General features: G+C 46.4%; 1 protein-coding gene across 2 annotated transcripts in view; it reads left to right on the forward strand.

The window, feature by feature from the left end:
- The window catches only part of LOC139358617 (dopamine beta-hydroxylase-like), a 45182-nt gene that overhangs the window by 20195 nt on the left and 4442 nt on the right, over positions 1–20545 (forward strand). For both annotated transcript variants that reach the window (XM_071079845.1, XM_071079844.1), the window contains exons 4-5: positions 15308–15431; positions 15843–16002. In XM_071079845.1, coding sequence (XP_070935946.1) covers positions 15308–15431; positions 15843–16002 — 284 coding nt within the window. The remainder of the gene's footprint in view (positions 1–15307; positions 15432–15842; positions 16003–20545) is intronic.

Below are 20545 nucleotides of genomic sequence, written 5' to 3' on the forward strand. Positions count from 1 at the left end.
GCTTCAGACCTTGCCCTGGTTCTTTCCTGGCCCTGACTGTGAAATGCCTGGCCCTACCCTGGCCTTGCACTGCCCTGGCCCTTGCCCTGACTCTGGTCCTGTCACTGGAAGAGCCCCAGCCCTGTTGCTCGTCTTCCCATGGCCCAGACCCTGCCTTGGCCCTGCCCTGACACTGTTCTGGACCCTGGCTGTGCCAAGAACCTGCACTGTTGTTGCCCTTGTTTTGCTACTGTCCCGAACCTGGTCCTGCCCAGGCCATGGCCATGGCCCTGTCCCTGTCCTGGCTGTTCCCTGGCCCTGCTCAGGTCTTGGCACTGTCCTGGCCCTGCCCTGCCTTGGCCCTATGCTTTCCTGGCCCTGCCTTGCCTGCCCTGGTCCTGCCTTGGCCCTACTCTAGCTTTGACCCTGCGCTGGCCCTACCTTGGCCTTGACCCTACCCTTGCCTGGGCACTGTGCTGGACCTGGCCATAGCACAGACCTGGTTGTGGCCCTGGCCCTGGTTGTGGCCTGTCCCAGACCCTAGCCTTGCCAAGTACCCATCCTGGCTCTGCTCTGGGCCTGGCTTTGTCCTTGGTTCTTAGATGACCCTGGCCCTGACCCTGCCCTTGCCCTGGCACTGGCCTTGGACGTGTCCGTGGTCCTAACCTCGGCCCTGCCCTGGAGCTGTCACTGTCTTGGCCCTGCCTTGGCCCTGGCCCTGGCCCTGGCCCTGTCACAGCCATAGACCTGCCCTGGTTGGTCATGCCCTGCCTTTACCCAGTGCTACCCTGGGCCTGCTCCACCCTGCCCTGGCTCTGCCCTGCCTTTGGCCCTGCCCTGACCCCGCCTTGGCCCTCACACTGGCCCTAGTGCAAACCTGGTCCTTGCTCTGGCCTTGGCCCGGCATTGACCACTGCTCCTGACCCTGGTCGTGCCATGGCCCTGGCCCTGCCAGTGATCCTGACAGTCGTGGCCCTGGCCCTGTCTTGGTCCTGTCCTGGCCCTGGCCCTGGCCTGACCCTGGCCCTGAAGTGGATTTGAAGGTATCCTGTCCCTGGTTTAATCTTGCTCTGCCTTGGCCCGTCCCTCTCCTGGCCCTACCATGGCCCTGCCCCTTCCCTGTCTCTGCCCTGGTCTTGTGCTTATCCTGACCGAGAACCTGACCCTGCCCCACCCTTGTCCCTGACCTGGCCATGGCCCTGCCCCTGCCCTGGGCCGGCGCCGGCACTGGCATGGACCCCGGACCTGGCTCTTGGCTACTTAAGTCATACCCTGGTCCAGCCCTCCTCCTGTCCCTGTCCTGGCCCTAATTTGCCCTGGCCCTACCCTGGCATGCTATTCTGGCCCCACCCCTGACCCTGTCTCTGTCCTGGCTCTAGCTAAGTTGGCCATGGCCGTGTTCCTGACATTGCCCTTTCCTGGTCCTGGCCCTGGCCCTGCCCCGGCCCTGCCCCGGCCCTGCCCCGGCCCTGGTCTGAACCCCGGCCCTCAATGGACCTGCCTTGGCCCTGCCTAGACCCTGCCTCTGGCCCTACCTCTGCCCTGGCCATACCCCTGCCCTGGCCTGGACTCTGATCCTGGTCCTTGTCCTGCCCCAGCTGTGGCCCTGGCCCTGGCCCTGCCCTGCCTGTACCCTGTTCTATCCTGGACTGGCCCTGCCATTGCCTGGTCTTGCTATTGCCCTACCCTAGCCTGCCTTGCTTGTGCCCTAGATCTGCCCCGGCCTTTGCTCTTGTCTTGGTTCTAGCAGTGACTCAGCCCTGGACCTTCCCTGACCTTGCCTCAGCCCTGGCACTGCCCTGGTCTTGCCTTGGCATTTGCCCTACTCTCTCTAATGCCTGGCTGTGGTCCTGCCTTGCTCTGCTCTTGTTCTGTCCTGGCACAGCCCTGGCCCTGGCCCTGGTCCTGCCCTTATGCAGGCCTGACCCTGCCACTGTTCTGGCTTTGACCTGGACCGTGGCCATACAGTGACCCTGCCTTGACCCTTTCATGGCCCTGGCCTGGAACCTGGCCCTGCCAAGGACTCGCCCTGGCTCTGTCATGGCCCTGGCGTTTTCTTGGATTTGGATGTGTCCTGTCCCTTATTTGCCCCAGCCCTTCCCTGGCTCTGCCCTTCCACTTCCCTGGGGTAGGGGGACAGGGTCAGGATCAGGCCAGGCCAGGGTCAGGTCCAGGATAGGGCCTTGGTAAGGCCTGAAGATGGGAAGGGCCAGGGCAGCGGCAGGGCCAGGGAAGGGTCAGGGCCAGGGATATGGTAAGACTAGGGGCAGAGGCAGCGCTAGGGCTGAGCCAGGGTAGAGCAGGAGAGATTATATTAGGCTATTATTTACAAATTTTCTTTTATATTTTTAAGGTAACTATAGTAGTAATAATAATATCTGTATTATATTGTTTATAATAGCAATAATATTTGTAGTAAATCATTTCTAAATTTTAACTTCTATTTTCTTTGCTTCCGGTAGTGTTCTATGAGTGTAATTTTATAAATACGTGTCTTTGGGAGGCATTGATTCTCACAATTACTCTATGTGCTAGGTACTCATGGGATCCCCATTTTCCTAACATAGGAAACAGACCTAAAGAGGTTAAGTACTTGGCCAGATTACTCCCAGCACTTTGGGAGGCCAAGGCAGGGGGATGGCTCGAGCTCGGGAGATTGGGACCAGCCTGGACAACACTGTGAAACTCCATCTCTACTAAAAATGCACAAAAATAGCTTATTAAAGTTTTTTGTAGGATTCTCGTTACAAAACACTGGTCAAATACATAGGGCATGGTTTGGGCAGGGTCGGGGACAACGTCAGGCCTGGAAGGGGCCAGGGCCAAGGCAGGGCCAGAGCTAGACTTGGAGGTGTCCTGGCCCTGATTTGCCCTGCCCCAATGTTGGCCCAGCCCTGCTCTGGCACTTCCTGCCATGCCCTGTCCCTGGCCTGAGCATTGACCCTGGCCCTGTCCTGCTTCTGGCCCTGTCCTGGAGTTGACCAGGCGTTGCCGTGGCCCAGTACTGCCATCGCCTTGCCCCCTGTCCTGGTGCTGCCGTGGCCCTGCCTTGGCCCTAGCTCTGCCTCAACCCTCGACCTGCCCTGACCCTGCTCAGCCCTGGAACTACCCTGCCTCTGCCTTGGTGCTGGTCCTCTCCTCTCTATGGCCTGGCTCTGGCCCTGCCTTGTACATGCTCTGCCTTGCATGTCCCATCCTGGGCCCAGCCCTGGTCTTACCGTGTTCCTGGCCCTGGCTGTACCCTTGTTCTGGCCCTGACCCTGCCCTGGCCCTCTTCTGGCCCTTCCTTGGTCCTGCTCTGCCCTTCTATGTCCTGGCCTTGCCCTCACCTTGCACTGGTCCTGCTCAGCCCTGACACTGCCTTGACCCCCACCCTGCCTTCTCCCCAGTCTTGTCCTTGCCCTGCCCTGGCCTGACCCTGGGCCTGCCATGTCCATGACATGGCCTTGGACCTGCCTTGCCATTCTCTGTCCTGGTCCTGTATTGTCCCCACCATGCTCTGGTCCAGCCCTTGCCCTGGCCCTGTTGCCAGTCCTGCTACTACTATAGCCCTGCCGTGTTTTTGGCCATGCCCTGTGTTACTGTAGCCCTGCCCTGCGTTGGCCCTGGCCCTACCCTGGCCTTCTCTTATCCTGGCCTTTTCTACCCTGGCCTTTTCTACCTGGCCTTGGCCTTCCCTGGTCCAGCTTTGTCCTTGGTCTGGCCTCTGTCCTAGCTTTGTCCTGAGTCTGGCCCCTGGCCCTGACAATGCCCAGGCCCCACACTGGCCATGCCTTGACCCTGGCCCCTGCCCTGGCCCTGTGCTATCTTAGTCCTGCCCTGGCCCTGAACTCGCCCTGACCCTCCCCTCACCCTCCCCTGGCCCTGCCCTACCCTGGCCTTGCCCTGCCATGACCTTGCCTTTGGCATGCCCTGGCTCTGGTTCTGCCCTGGCCCTGCCCTTACCCTGGACCCTCCCTAGGGGGTCATGTTTTTTCCCTGGTCCTTCTTTATCCCTGCCCTTGCCCTGGACCCTCCCTGGCCATGTTTTTTCCCTGGTCCTTCTCTGGTGCTTGCCCTGGCCCTGGCCCCTTTCTGGTCCTACCATGTTTCTGGCCTGCCCTGTCCATGTCCCAGACCTGGCTCTGGCCCTGGACTTAGTGTCCCTGCTCTGCCATACCCTGACCCATTCCTTGCTCTACACTGAACCTGGCTTGCCTTGGCCCTGTGCTACCCTAGCCCTTCCCTGACCCTCTGCTGGCCCTGGTCCTGCCATGTCCCTGCCCCGGCCCTGGTTCTGCCCTGCTTTGGGCCCTGGTCTTGGTCCTGACTTGTCCCTGGCTGTGACCCTGCCCCTGGTTTTTCTTTGGCCGTGATCCTGCTCCCGTTATGTCCTAGTCCTGGCCCTGTCCCAGTTCTGGTCCTGCCCTGGCCCAGCCCTGACTGGTCACTGCACTACCTTGGCCCTGCCCTGCCCAACGCTGCCCATGTTGGGGCCCTGCCTTGGCCCTGGTCCTGACTTGGCCATGCCCATGGCCCTGCCCCTGGTCCTGCCATTGTCCTTACCCTGCCACTGGTCCTGCCATATCCCTGACCCTGACTTGGCCCTGGTCCTGATCTGGCTCTGGTCCTGCCCTGCTTCTGGCCGTGCCCTGGGCCTGGCACTACCTTGGCCCTGGCCCTGCCAAGGCTCCCGCTTTTCCTGGCCTTTCCTTGACCTTGTGCTACTCTGGCCCTGCCATGCCATGGCCGTGCCTCTGCCTTGGCCCTGCTCTGGGCATGGCCTTGGCATTTGGCCTGGCCCTGCCCTGGACCTGCCCTACCACTACCTGGCCTGTCCCAGCCCTGCCCTGACCCCATTCTGGCCCTGTCTTGGCCCTGTGCTACCCTGTCCCTGCCCTGTCCTGGCCGTGCCCTTGCACTGGCCCTTCCCTGGCCCAGGCCCTGGATTAACAAAGCTGTACAATCATCAATCACCACTGATTCTGTGCAGAACATTTTCATCTTCCCAAAAAGAAACCTGTTAGTAGTCACTCCCTGTCCCCCTCCCCTCGCAGCCCTTGGCAACCACTATTGTAGTTTTTTGTCTCTGTGGATTTACTTACTCTCAACTAGACATTTCGTATAAATGGCATCATTCACATGCCTTTTTGTCTGGCATGTACCAACATTTTTGAAGTATACTTTTTAATTTTTGTCTGATGTTTTCTAGATTTTAAAGTTTAGATTTTTTAATCTTTCTGGATTTAATTTTTTGTGTGTGTGTTTTTGAGGTTTGTTTTTTTTTTTTTTTTTTTTGAGACAGAGTTTCACTCTTGTTGTCCAGGCTAGAATGCATTGGCTCACTGCAACATCTGCCTTCCAGGTTCAAGCAGTTCTCCTGCCTCGGTCTCCCTGATTTAACCTGGCTCTGCCTTGGCCTGTCCCCGCCCTGGCTCTGCCATGGCCCTGCCCTTCCCCTGGCTCTGCTCTAGTCTTGTGCTGACCCTTACCCGGATCTTGGCCCTGCCCCAGCCTTGTCCTAGACCTGGCCATGGCCCTGCCCCTGCCCTGGACCGGCGCTGGCACTGGCATGGACCCTGGCCGTTGCCCTGGCCCTTTGCTAGTTAAGGCCATACCCTGGCCCAGCCCTGGTCCTGATGCTGTCTTGGCCCTAATTTGCCCTGGCCTTACCCTGACCCTGTTATTCTGGCCCTAGCCCTGGCCCTGGCCCTGTCCCTGTCCTGGCCCTAGCCCCATTGCTGGTCCTGCCATGGCCCTTGTCTTGACATTGCCCTTTCCTGGTCCCGGCCGTGGCCCTGCCCCAGCCCTGCTCTGGGCCTGGTCTGAACCCTGGCCTTGCAGTGGACCTGCATGTAATCCCGAATAGCTGAGATTACTGGCATGTGCCACCATGCCCGGCTAATTTTGTATTTATAGTAGAGATGGAGTTTCTCCATGTTGGTCAGGCTGGTCTTGAACTCCCACCCTCAGGTGATCCACCTGCCTTGGCCTCCCAAAGTGCTGGGATTACAAGTGTGAGCCACCATGCCTGGCTAAAAAATGTGTTTTAAAAAATGTATTACAAAAAAAAAAAAAAAAATGTAGCTAGATGTGGTGGCAGGCACCTGTGATCCCAGCTACTCAGGAGGCTGAGGCAGGGAGAATTGCTTGAACCCGGGAGGTAGAGGTTGCAGTGAGCTGAGATCATGCCACTGCACTCTAGACTGGACAACAGAGCAAGACTCCATCTCAAAAAACAAAAAATGAAATAATACAGTAGTATTCTTACCCTTTTCTACTGACATTCTCACTGAGCTTATTAGTGTTATTGGCTGATGTGTATCCTTCCACTCACGTCTACTTACCTATACATTCAAATGCAAAATACACACACGTAGGATGGTTGTGGTTGTATTTTAAAATGAAATTATTTTATGCACATTACTTTGTATCTTGCTTTATTTAAGAAAATATTTTAGCTGTTCCTCAAAATAGTCGATAGAGATCTAACACATTCTTTTCAATATTAGGTAACATTCTGTTACACAAATAAGCCTCATTTACTCATCCATTTCACTGAATGGGTGGATATTCAGAGGTTTGCAGTGTTTTGACACTATAGCTCAGCCTTAATAAATCTCTTGTTCATATATTCTTGTTAACTGATCCTCTTAATTCTATAGACTAGAATCCCAAATCTGGGGTTTCTGTGTCAAGAGCATTTGCATTTAAAATTTGTAATAGTTATTACCAGATTTATGTTACCCAGTAGTTGCAGCAGGTCACAGTTTCATCCCCACTGAATTGCCTATTTTCCTGCATTTTTATCAGGAATAGCTGTTTTTCAATCTTTAAAATTTTTGCCACACTAATAAGGTAAGAATATTTTATCTCAAGTAATCTTCCCTTCTCTTTTAGAGGTAAACTGTGTGACGTGATGGATATATTAATTACCTTGATTGTGGTACTCATTTTAGAATGTATAAGTTTATCAGAACATCATGTTTTGTACACCTAAAATATATACAATTTTTATTTTTCAATCATACCTCAATAAAGCTGAAAAAATGTCATTCAGAAAAGGAAGCAAACAGTAGATACTAGCATTAAAAATATGTAATAAATTTTCAAGCATAAAATGACAATAAGGAACAAGAATATGTGTGAATATGTTTTAACATTTATATCTGTGAATATTAATCCATGTATACAACTCTTGAAGGCAAATTACAACCTTGAAGAAAATGAAAATTATGTAAACCTATAATATGAAAATAAAGATTCACACAAAGGCATATACCTTCACTCAAGGATGCATACTCGAGTACACATATTATTTATCATAGCCTAAATTTGCACACAGCCCAAATATCCATGAACTGGTGAATGAATAAACCTACAGTGATACCTTGAAAGAATGGAATACTATTCAGCAATAAAAAGGAACTAACTACTGACTCACAACATGTGTGAATCTCAAAAATATTATGCTAAGTGAAAGAGAGATGACATACTATGTGATTTCTTTTAAAATTTCTGGAGAAGACAAAATTCAGGACAGAAAGCAGATGAGTGGATGCCAGGAGTGGGAGTTAGGGGAGGAAATTTATTGCAAAGGAACAGTAGGGGATTGACTGTGGTGATGTTTGAAATGTTCTGTGTCATGATCGTGGTTGTGGTTACATGAGTATTCTGAAAGTTTGTTAAGTTGTACACTTCAAATTGCTGATGTTCATTATATGTTAACTGTATACAGTGAATAAAAATTCATATTTAATAAGTGATATAAAAGAAAAAAGCATTAATGACTTAAACATTAATTTTCCAAATGAGATCACTCATCAACTTTCTCAAATAAATATCGAGAATAAAGATAGTATCTCATTATAATTTATATTCTTAAGGTTAGTGAGGTTTGAAAATAGTTGATATGTTTCTGGCCATTTGGATATCTTCTTTTGCAAGTGTCTTTTTACCTCTTTTACCTGTTCTCTGCTATGTTGCTTCCAGTTCCTTAGGAATTTGTGGAACTTTTTGTATATTAAGAGCAGTAGTCCTACATTGTTAGTCTGGAAATACTTTTCTAGTCACCTGTTTCTTTTGACTATAGTATCTTTTTTAAAAAAGAAATATTTGAAATGTGCAAAGAATGTGACAGTTCCCTGTACTCTTGTTAACATTTTGATATATTGCTCATGTTTTAAGAAGTTTACATATGTGTCCACGAAAACAGTCAAACTAGAAAATATTTTGAGATTCTGAACCAAATTCTAGGGACCATGGCCCATGACACAGCCCTCAGGAGCTCCTGAGAACATGTGCCCAAAGTAGTTGGGGTACAGCTTGGTTTTATATTTTGTTGGAAGGCATGAAACATCAATCAACAAATACATTTAAGAAATGCATGGGTTTGGTTTAGAAAGGCGGGACAACTCGAAGTGGGGGCTTCCAGGCTATAGGTAAATTTTAACATTTTCTGGTTGACAGTTGGTTGAGTTTATCTGAAGACGTGGGATTAACGGAAAGGAATGTCCAGGTTAAGATAAAGGAATGTAAAGACCAAATTTTATTGTGCAGAGGAATCTCTCAGCAGACTCCAGAGAGAGAGAGCAGGTTGTAGATTGTTTCTGATGAGACCTAAAAGGGTGCCTGGCTCTTAGTATCTCCTGGATCTGGGAAGGAGGGAAGGAAAATAGAGGGATTCTCTGTAGAATGTGGATTTTTCCCACAACAGACTTTGCAGGGCAATTTCAAAGTACGGCAAGAAATATATTTTGGGGCTAAATATTTTTTCCTTGTCTCGTAATGTTATGCCAGAGTCAGATTGAAAAGTAAGTCATGATATGTAGGATCAAATAAGACACATCTGATGAGAATTTCTGGTTTGTAGGGCATGACTCCCTACAGGTAGGATTTGGGCAAGTTAAAAAAATCAGAGCTTAGTCCTCATACGGCTTTTAAAAGTTGGGAACAAGTAATACTTCCATAAATTCTCACTTAATTACAAATCCCACTAATTTCTTTTTCTTCTTTCCTGGGAACAGCCACTGCAAAGCGTTCAATGTGTATTCTTCCAGTCTAGGTTTTATATTTTTATGAGGATGGGGAGATAGACAGAAAGGTATATAGTTCAGTGTTTCTCAAAGTGTGGTCTTCAGACCAGCAGCATCACCTGGAAACTTGTGAGAAATGCAAATCCTTAGGTCCCTATTCTAGTCCTGCTGCATCAGAATCCCTGGGGCTCACGCACAGCTGTTTTTAGTAAGTCCTGCAAGTGATTGTGATGCACATTGAAGTTTGAGAACCGTTGTTCATCTAGCTCATTGTCTTTAACTGCTGTATGGTGTTCCCCAAATTGAATATACCATTTTTTAAAAAGAGACTAAATTTTACTGTTACATTGCCCAGGCTGGTCTCAAACTTCTGGGCTTATGCAATCCTCTTCTGCCTCAGCCTTCACATGGCTGCAGCTATAAGCATGCACCACCACGCCCAGCTTGAAGATACCATATTTTTAATTCCATATTGTCAAGCATCTAAGTTACTTTTCTTTAAAAAATTAATATTAATGCAAAGGAAACAATTGACAGAGTGAAAAGACAACCTACAGAATGGGAGAAAATATTTGCAAAGTATGTATCCAGCAGAGGATTAATATCCACAATATACTAGGAACTCTGACATCTCAACAGCAAAAAAAAAAAACAAAAAACAAAACAAAACAAAAAAATCCAATTAAAAAATGGGCAAATGACATGAATAGAATTTCTTAAAAGTAGACAGACACGTGACCAACAAATATGTTTTTTAAAAAAGCTCAACATCACTAGTCATCAGGGAAATGCAAATCAAAACCACAATGGAGGTATCCTGTCACCCCACTTAGAATGGCTACTATCAAAAAGATAAAACATAGCAAATGCTGGCAAAGATGTAGAGAAAAGTAAACACTTAAACGTGGCTAGTGGGAATGTAAAGTAGTACAGCCACTATGGAGAATAGCGTGGAGGTTCCTCAAAAAAACTGCAAATAGAAATTATGTGATCCAACAGTTTATTATTGGACATTTATCCAAAGGAAAGGAAATCAGTATATTGATGAGATATCTGCACCCCCATGTTTATTGCAGCACTATTCACCATAGCCAAGATATGGAATCATCCTAAGTCTCTAACAACAGATGAATGCATAAAGAAAAGAGGGGAATATATGCACAATGGAATACTATTCTGCCATGAAAAAGAATGAGATCCTGTATTTTGAGGCACATGGATTGAACTGGAGGACGTTATATTAAGTGAGATAAGCCACGGACAGAATGTTAAGCACTGTGTGTTCACATTCATATGTGGAAGCTAAAAAAAAAGTTGATCTCATAGAAGTAAAAAGTAGAACAGAGTACTACAGGCTGGGAAGGATGGGGTGCAGGGAGGGTAGGGAGCAACTTGTTAAAGGGTTCAAAATTACAGCTAGATAGGAAGAGCAAGTTCTAGTGTTTTACACCATGGTAAGATGACCGTGATTAACAACAACGTGTTACAGAGTTTCAAAGAGCTAGGAGGAGGTTTTTGACTGTTCCCAGGACAAAGAAATGATAAATGAGATGATGGATATGCTAATTACCTTGCTTTGATCTCTATATCTATAGAAATGTTACTATGTTCTTCATAAATATAAATAAATCAAAAAATTTAAAATTAATAATGAACAAAAGGTAAAGGGCCCTGAACTCTAGCTTTAGAGCTGAATTGTATCCAATCACATAGTTTCTATGTTATTTAAACTTTCATTTTAAATTTGGAGCAGAAATATATTTGGAAATCCTTACTTTTAGTATGTTCATTTGTGTGTATGTGAGGTAGACTTGGTTGGCTGTTGGCAAATGTATTATTTGGGTAGCTACTTAATAAAACATTTCCTTCCAGTGCTTCAGCTTTCTGCTTCTTAGAAAATGTGTATATTTAACATAATATGCATTTTCTATCGCTTTGGAAAGTACTAGTTATTCTAACACTTGTTGGTGCTAAATTGGTATTATGAATTTGGGAACTATCAGTCTTTTCTGTGGCCTGGAGTGAGTTAAGTAATGGAAATTGTCCAATTAGATAGAAATTCATTGTCAAATCATCAATGGTAGACGCTCTTAAGGTTTCCTTTGATTTTGTTTATCGTTGGTTTTAAAGAAAAAAATAAATTGGCATAATGGAATTTTCACTGTGCATCAGGAAGGGAATTCAGTGGAAAAGTAAGCCTCCTACTCCCTCTTGACCTTCAGTTTATACTTTTCTTCCTAAGTCAACTACTACTACTGGTTTCTTATGCTGTTTCTAGAACTAGCCTGTTGTCTATTTAAAATAACTCATTAATCACCTTTTATTTGAGCTTCCTTATGGACCTATGTAGTTTTTCTATCTCTTTTTAAAATTTTTTATGCAGTGGAATACACATAACATAAAATTTACCATCTTAACCATTTTTAAGTATACAGTATAGTAGAACTATCTTTCACATTGTTTTGCAAGCAATCTCCAAAATCTTTGCATCTTGCAAAACAAATTCTGTATCTATTCAACATCTCTCCATTCTTCCCTACCCACAACTCCTGCAACCATCCTTCTTTCTCTCTCTGAATTTGGCTACCTTGCATAAGTGGAATGATAACAGTATTTGTCTTTTTGACATGGGCTTATTTTACTTAGCATAATGTCCTCTAGTTCCATTCATGTTGCCTTGAAAGACAAGATTTCATTATTTTTTATGGCTGGAATAGTATTCATCTTGTTGTAGCATGTCAGGATTTCCTTCCTCTTTAAGGCTGAATGATATTGCATTGTATATATATACCAACATTTTATTTACCTAAGTTTATCTGCCAGTAGATTTTTTGGTTGTTTCCACCTTTTGGCTATTATAAATAATGCTACTGTGAATATGTGTGTACAAATAACTTCAAGGCTCTGCTTTCATTCTTCTGAATATATATCTAGAAGTGGAATTGCTGGATCATATGGTTATTCTATTTTTAACTTTTTGAAGAACTTCTGTTGTTTTTAAAGTCACTTTTGATGGTTTGTTCTTTGCAAGAAAATATATTTTTCAGTTTTATCAGTGCAGAGTTGTGTATAATACTTACATATTTTACTTGTACAATTATATAACGGTTGTATTATATTTTTATGTGCTTATATAATTATCTCCAGTATCCATGTTTGTAACTGTTTCCTCATTTCTCTTTTTCCTCGTTCATGTTTACTATTATATTGGTCTTTAAAACCTAGGCTCTGAATTTTTTTTTTCTTTTTTTTTCTTGGAGACGGAGTCTCGCTCTGTCACCCAGGCTGGAGTGCCGTGGTGCGATCTTGGCTCACTGCAATCTCCACCTCCCGGGTTCAGGCAATTCTCCTGCCTCAGCCTCCTGTGTACCTGTGATTACAGGCACCTGCCACCACGCCTGGCTAATTTTTGTATTTTTAGTAGAGATGGGATTTCACCATGTTGGTCAAGCTGGTCTCAAACTCCTGACCTTGTGATCCGCCCACCTTGGCCTCCTAAAGTGCTGGGATTACAGGCGTGAGCCACCACGTGTGGCCATTTTCTAGCATTTAATTTTTTCTGTTTCATTAATTTTAGCTTTCATCATATTTATATTGTTATTTCTTGAGGCAATGGCTTGGTTCATCTATTTTCAGTTTTTTTTTTAACTGTAAAGTATAAGGCTCCAAATAATATTTTTTTAGTTATAGGAATTTTTAATATATTCTAGTTGTTAATCCCTTATGAGATACATTATTTGCAAGTATTTTCTCCCACTCTGTGGATTGTTGTTTCATCTTCTTGATAGTGTCCTTTGATACACAAAAGTTTTTATTTTGATGAAGTCTGATTTATCTGTTTTTGTCTTTTGTTGCCTGTGCTTTTTTGGCATCATATACAAGAAATCTTTCCCAAATCCAGTGTTGGAAATAGTTCTTTCCTATCTTTTCTTCTAGGAGTTTTATAGCTTTACTGTTAAGTTTTGGTCTTCGATCTATTTTGAATTAATTTTTGTATATGGTGTAAGAGAAGGGTTCATCTTCATTCTTTTGCATCTGGATAATCAGTTTTCCTAGCATCATTTGTTGAAAAGACTCTTCTTTCTCCATTGAGTGGTCTTACCACCTTTGTCAAAAATTGTTTGGTCATATGTGTAAGGTTTCTTTCTAGGCTCTCTATTCCATTGGTCTGTATGAGTGTGCTTATGCTAGTACCTTTTTTGTGATTACTGTAGCTTTGTAGTAAATTTTCAAATAAAAATGTGTGAGTTCTCCAACTTCATTCTTTTTCAAGATATTTTGGCAGTTATGCAGTTCTTTGAGATTCATATGAATTTTAAGATGGGTTTTTTTTTTTCTTTTTGAAAAAATAACATTGAGATTTTGACAGGGATTGCATTGAATCTATGTATTGCTTTGGATAATATTGTTACCTTAATCTAGGAACATGGGATATATTTCCATTTATTTACGTTTAATATCTTTCAGCAATGTTTTATATTTTTTAATTGTATACCTTTTTCACCTCATTAATCCTATTTTATTTTTGATGCTATAATAAGTGGAATTGCTTTCTTAATTTCCTTTTTGTGTTTTCCATTGCGAATGTATAGAACTCCAGCTGATTTTTGTGTGTTCATTTTGTATTCTATGACTTTGAATTTATTAGCTCTAACAGTTTGTTTTTGGTATGTGTCATCTTTACAGATTTCTACATATATCATCTGTGAATAGATATAATTTTGCTTCTTTCTGTCCAATTTGGATGACTTTTCCATCTTTTTCTGACCTAATTGCTCTGTCTAGAATTTCTAGTATTATGCCGAATAGAAATAGAAAAAGTGGGCATCCTCGGTCTGTTCCTGATCTTAGGGGTAAAACTTTCAGTCTTTCACTGTTGAGTATGTTGTTAGCTATTGGTTTTTAATATATGGCTTTTATGATGTTGAGGAAATTTCTTTCTATTTCTAGCTTGAGCGTTTTTCATCAGGGAAGGTGTTGAACTTTGTCAAGTGGTTTTGTTAATATCTATTCAGATGATCATGTGGAATTTCTTCTTCATTCTATTAATGTGGTGTATTACATTGAGTTTTTGTTGTTGTTGAACCATCTTGTGCTCCTGGAGTAAGTTTCACTTGGTCATGTGTGTCATCCTTTTAATAGGCTGCTGATTTTGTTGAGTTTTTCTTCAATATTCCTAAGGTATATTGGCCTGTAGTTTTTTTTGGTAGTATTTTTGTCTGGCTTTGGTATCAGAGTAATGTTGGACTCATAGAACTGAAGAGAAGTGTTCCCTTCTCTTTAATTTTTTGGAAGTGTTTGAAAAGCATTCTTCTTTAAAAGATTGGGTAGAATCAAACAGTGAAAGCTATCTGGTCCTGGCCTTTGGGAACTTTCTGACTACAGATTTGATCCCCTTGCTAGTTATAGTTCTATTTAGATTTTATATTTCCTCATGAGTTAGTTTTAGTAGATTGTGTGTTTGTAGGAATTTGTCCAGGTTATCCAAATTGTTGGTATACAGCCTGGAGGAATAAGGGTGACCAGGGCATAATGTCCTGACCCTGCCCTGATGGGGTCTGAACTGCTGCCTGGGGAGCTTTGCTCTCTCCAGCTCTGGCTCCTCCAAGCTGCCAGTGTTCTTCTCCCTCTGGCTGAGGCTGCACGGTCACCAGCTCCAAGAGCAGCAACCCAGCCAGGGGCTTAAAGCTGGCAGTGGGGACTCAGAGGGTACCTGCCCTGCCCCTCCCATGTGATTGCAGGCTGTAGGGTTGCCCTGGGAGGCTGGAGGTTGTCACGGCCTCTAATCACGGTCCTGTCTTCTAGAGTCCCTGCTCCCCTCAGAGCCACCTTCGAGAAATGGCTGGTGGATGGTGTGGGGCTGCAGTGGAAAGGGCCTCCTTGCAGTCCTTGGCTCCAGGCTCTTGCTGGAGGTCAAGGGAACAACTTCCAGACAACGGCCGGGAGGGTGGTTCCACTCAGGCTGTGCCACTGATGCTGTGGCCACCACTGGGAGTCCCCTTGCCTGCTCTGAGACTAGTTTCTGTAGCTATAAAATGGGCACGGTAACACCCCACCCGCTTGTCCTGTTTCGTTTTTCTTCACAGCATCATCAGTACCTGATAGGAATTACCTGGTTAACTCACTCGCTGCCTGTCTCTCCTGCCAACGGTGGCAATTCTGTGAGGTCAGGGACTTTGTTCCTCAGAGCATGCCTGGCATGGTGCAGGGAACAGACCAATGGGCACAGTGAACACGTGGATGTGGCGAAAGCTACTGGACGGCAACGTCTGCGTGGCACGACCCGGGACTGACGGGTCTTCTCCAACTTGCAGGGCGGCTTTGGGATGCTGGAGATGTGTGTCAACTCTGTGCACTACTACCCCCAAACGCAGCTGGAGCTCTACAAGATCGCCGTGGACGCCGGCTTCCTGCAGAAGTACTTCCACCTCATCAGTGGTGAGGGCTCCCTGTACAAGCTCCCTGCCTGCAGGGAGCCCGGACACACAACCTCTGGGCCTGTTAGATGACTGGGCAGATTGGAGGAGTCCAGGGTAAGATCTAGGAGCAGAGACTTGTGGTGGCATCAGTCACCCCTCACTCATTTTCTGCTGAGTCTGGATTTGGCTTGAGAAACTTCTCAACCCAGCCCCGAGCAGCCGCTACCCACCTGCCAAAGTGAGTAGGAGAAGTGAAGCCGTTGCTGGTGAAGGCAGCATCTGGGGTGGCCTGACAGAGGCAGCGGGGCTGGGGAGGAGGTGGGAGGAGGGTCGCCCTAGGGACCTGAGCTGCAGGGAGGATTTGCCAGTGCCCACTGGGCCCCCTCCCCATCGGTCGCTCCTCAGTTCGGCTGTTCCTTGTCCTCACCAGGTTCAACTGTGAGGACGTCTGCACCTGCCCTCAGGTGTCCGTGTCTCAGCAGTTTGACTCTGTTCCCTGGAACTCCTTCAACTGCGACATGCTGAAGACCCTGTATGACTTCACGTCCATCTCCATGCACTGCAACAAGTCCTTGGCCATCTGCTTCCAGGTGTGCTGCCATGGGCGTGGGTGGGGCACAGAGTCAGGCATGCCTCAAGGGGGGCCCCAGTGTGGGGTGATGGGACTGCACTCCAAACTGCTGACAAAAGCACTCACATGAGACAATTGGAGCAAGTGCCAGGTAGTGACAGGCCTAGACAGACAGACAGCGGCGGGGGGTGGAGGGAGGGAGGGGGAGGAGGGGGGGAGAGAGAAGGGAGAGGGAGAGAGAGAGAGAGAGAGAGAGAAAGAAAGAGAGAAACAATAACAAGGCCAGGAAGGGAGGGCAGACACCCTCTCCGGGTGACACCTCCACACCAGTGCCAAATGCCAAATGCCGGTGGTGTAAGCAGGGCGCACCAACCTCCCACAATGATAAAGTGCCCATGTTCTGGCTGGGTCCAGGGTCCTGGGATCCAGGGTCATTTGGAACCTGTGGGAATGGATGGACAGCATGGCATGGGGCATGGGTTCCGGGCCCTCAGTAGATTCCCTTCACCCTCTTGTTGTCGGGGTGGAAGGGAGACTTCAGGTGAGCCTGGGCAGCACGGGTCACCCTCATTCTTTCCAGGGCACAGTCCCTGCTTTTCACAAAGTCCAGCGAGACCTAGGAGCAGAGGTGGGGATGAGGGTCGCTCGCTGTTGGGTGGGTGCGGGGCTCACGCCTGCCTGCTTCTCTGAAGGAGGGTGACTTCCCCAGACCCGGGCAGGCACAGTGGCTGGAGCAGCACCAAGGCTGGTGGCCAGTCAGGCTCGAATTCCTGAGGCAGGGGCGGCTGGAGTAGCCTTCTAGACAGCTTGGTCTCTGCATGCTCCCCATCCCACACCCTGGCTTGGCCTCCCGAGCAAGCCCTTGGGAGCCAGTCAGCCCCAGGTGCAGGTGCTCTTAGGCAGGAAGAGGGTGTCACGTCCAGCCTGGCACAGCTGGTGACGCTGGGCACTTTTGCCATAGCTGCTCTGAGGAGGGCAGGCCGGGCCACTCAGGGAAGCCTTTCTCCCTGTACAGCGATTAAACCCAAGGCCAGGGCCACAGGAGGGAGTCTCGGGCTCTGCTCTGGGAGTCAGAGGGCTCCTCCTTGTTCCTGGCAGCTAAGGACTGGATGAAAAAATGAAAAAAAAAATTTTTTTCTGTGTCAGGAGCTTTAGGAGTGGCACTTCTGAGCCATGGGTGCACCTGCAGGGCTGAGAGCTCTGAGCTGCCCCCCGCAGGCAGGCAGCATGGGCAGCTGGTGGCCTTCAGATGTCCGCAGGGAGGCACAACTCAAAGCAGGCACCTGGCCTTGCTAACAAACACCCACGAGTCTGAAACTCCTTCCCCGCCTCCGAGCCTTTCCCATCAATGAGCAGGTTTCCCTATCTTAGGAAGAAACCTCTGTTACCCCACTTGGGCACTTGAAAATGTTTAACAGCCAGCTCTGGGGTGGGGCGGGTGTGATTGTTGTGTTGGACCGTTTCCATGGTGCACATGCTCTGGACAGCCCGATGGAGGGGGCAGGAGACGTGCTCCGGCTCTGACCGCATTGACTGGTCCCCCGGCTGCCTGTCTGGATGCCGTTTAACCTCGGCTTCCCTGGTCACATTGGTTATAGACCCATCCCTGACTCCTGAGAAAGGCGAGTGTTACTGTTCTTTGAAGAAAGGGCAATGGAGCCTCTACTCCCCAGCCCACGCTGGCATGGAGCCCATAAACTCGGCTTTGGCTGGGCCCCAGGGCGGTGACCCCCGGGACCGTGGCCCCAGGGCCGTGTCAGGAGCCCCTGCCCACTGTAGGAGCCACGCCATCACAATCCCTGCTTATTAAGACCCCACTCTGGGCAGTTGCTTGTATGACAGCCCTGCGTGGCAGGTGGGTGTCTGTCCACATTTTATAAATGAGGAAACGGAGGCTCCAAGAGAGGATCCTTGTCCAAGGTCACAAAGCAGGTAAAAGGGAGATCCCAAAGGCTGGTGGCATCAACTGTGTCCTGAGCCTCCCAGCTCCACCGCCAGACAGCTCCATGGGCTGCCACTTCCCTATGGCTCCACAGGACCATGGCCTTGCCCGAGGCCTGGCGGTGTCCCGTCCCACTTGGGCCTGCAGTCTGGGCTTGCACATGGCCTGCAGCTCTTGCTAAGGCTACTGTGTCTCCAGCCTACCCCTCCTCATGGCTTTTCCCAAGTGCTCCCTCCCTCCCTGATTCCCTGTATGTGTCCAGCAGGGGCTCAGGCTGGAAGGCTCTGGAGCCAGGCCAGCACCTCCCAGCCTCACTTAGGGCTTGGACCAAATATCAGATCGCTCCCGTGGAGAGACGTGACCCTCCTCACTGGCACCTCTACTTCCAAGGGCCAGAAAGATGGGAAGAGGAGGTGGAGGTAGAGAGCACCCCTTCCCCTTCTGGGGAGGCTGCCCATCCCCTGCCTCACCACGCCTGGCCTCCCAGGGCTGTCCTGGGACTTGCTCCTGGGGGCAGTGCCTGCTCTTTCCAGCCTGCTCCTGCCTCCTGTGGCCAGGGGACAGGGTCATCTGGTGGGTGTGGGGTTGCCTGGAGTCAGGGGTGTGTGGGGTGAGGAAAGAGGAAAAGTTGAGCTGTTTGTCCAAGCTCACATACTTAGCTGGCGGAGATAGAGTAAGGAATGACACCCTCCAACTGACTCCTTAGTGTGAATTTAACCTCCATGCTATACAGCTTTATGAATTTTGCAATAAACATTCACTTTTAGAAATCTTTCTTACATTGAAATTCATTATAATATTAATTACATGGGATATGTTTATGATGTAATATATACTGTTATCTCAAATACTAAAACAGAAAACAATCCTGGAGATACATTAACTATGACTGTTGCTGGGTGACAGTATTCTAGTGAATTTATTCTTTGTATTTTTGTGCACTTTCTATGTCTTCTCCTCTGGTACACATATATTATTTCATAAGGAACAAAACCCAAAAATGCTTTTACCTATTGCTTTATGACTTAGTTCAGTCTAGCTAAAATATTAATTACCTTTGATGGCTATACAGAGGATGGTGGAAACTTCTGACATCTTCTGTTGTTTTTAAGTAGTTTTATAATACCAAGAACAAAATGACTTATGTAACTAGGCTCTTAATAAATGCTAGCGAAAGGGATAATTTTGCTGTAATAGATAACTGTGGCCAGCTGTACACTGTTTATTCTCAAGGTGAACCACATTGTGTAAGCCCAGTTTGCCTAGTTGGTGAAAACATTATAAGTATAGAGATATTGTTTGGGAGTGACTCTCATCAACCAGTTAAGAGATAGTCCTGAGGTTGTATTTGTAAGTGTGATAATAAGTTGAGTTTTTATCAAATAACAAATGCAGTGTTTTTGCTTCCGTGATTTATTTTCCTGATAACATTATTAACATTTTTCATGCAGAAACAGAATTTGCAAGCACATTATATTTTTTAAGTTTTCCAGATTGTTATAAATATTCTATTAATTATTGTGAACCAATACAGTGCTATGTGAATCCATGAATAAAACGTGCTTTAGGATAACATAAAAGGATAAATTATGAGGAAATTTAAGTTGACATGTTCAAAATTAGATGCATAACACTCATCGTGTTTCAGCCAGCTATTTCTACTCAGCATATGTATAAATAATAATCTAAAGACAGTTGTAATCCTTTCTAGGAAACATTGCACTAGAAGTTTTATTGAAAAGCCTATACTATATGTGTTAATAAACGTGTTTAAATTCAATTGAATTCTAATGATGTAAATATTGTGTTAATATATACAGAAAATTATAATGAAATAGAATTTGTAGCTTTCAAATTATAATTATAAAAACATCAAAAAATGTTATTAAATTGAACTAAGCTTAATTTTTCTTTCACCTAGAAAGTAACCAGTGACTAATGCATTCCATAAAAGTACACTCTGCCTTGAGAAATTTAGAGTTTTACTAAATGTCTGCCATACATAAAAAATATTTATTGAGGCCAGGCGCGGAGGCTTACGTCTGTAATCACAGCACTTTGGGAGGCTGAAGCGGGCAGATCACAAGGTCAGGAGATCAAGATCATCCTGGCTAACACAGTGAAACTTCGTCTCTACTAAAAATACAAAAACAAAATTAGCCTGGTGTGGTGGCAAGCGCCTGTAGTCTCAGCTACTCTGGAGGCTGAGGCGGGAGAATGGCATGAACCCAGGAGGTGGAGGTTGCAGTGAGCTGAGATCATGCCACTGCACTCCAGCCTGGGTGACAGAGAAAGACTCTGTCTCAAACAAAAAAAAAGAAAAGATTTTTTTTTCTCCACATTCCTGAAAATATTAGGTATAATTAAACATCAATTTTTAGCCGTCTCCCAGAAAAGAGACAAAAAATTATGCAGTATTTCATGGCTTTTGTTTTTCATTATTTGTAATTGATTTCTTTATTCAACTAAAAAAGGATTAAGCACTTACTGTGTAGTAGGCCAAATACTACATGTTGGAGACAAATCAGGATCCAAAATATGCAAACCTCTTATGTCAGTTATTTGGCTTGGAGATGTGCTATTTTAAAATTGTTTCTTCTTTTATGTATAGATTTATTTT

Source organism: Macaca nemestrina, chromosome 15, assembly GCF_043159975.1.
Source record: "Macaca nemestrina isolate mMacNem1 chromosome 15, mMacNem.hap1, whole genome shotgun sequence".
In the NCBI taxonomy this organism is placed as follows: domain Eukaryota; kingdom Metazoa; phylum Chordata; class Mammalia; order Primates; family Cercopithecidae; genus Macaca; species Macaca nemestrina.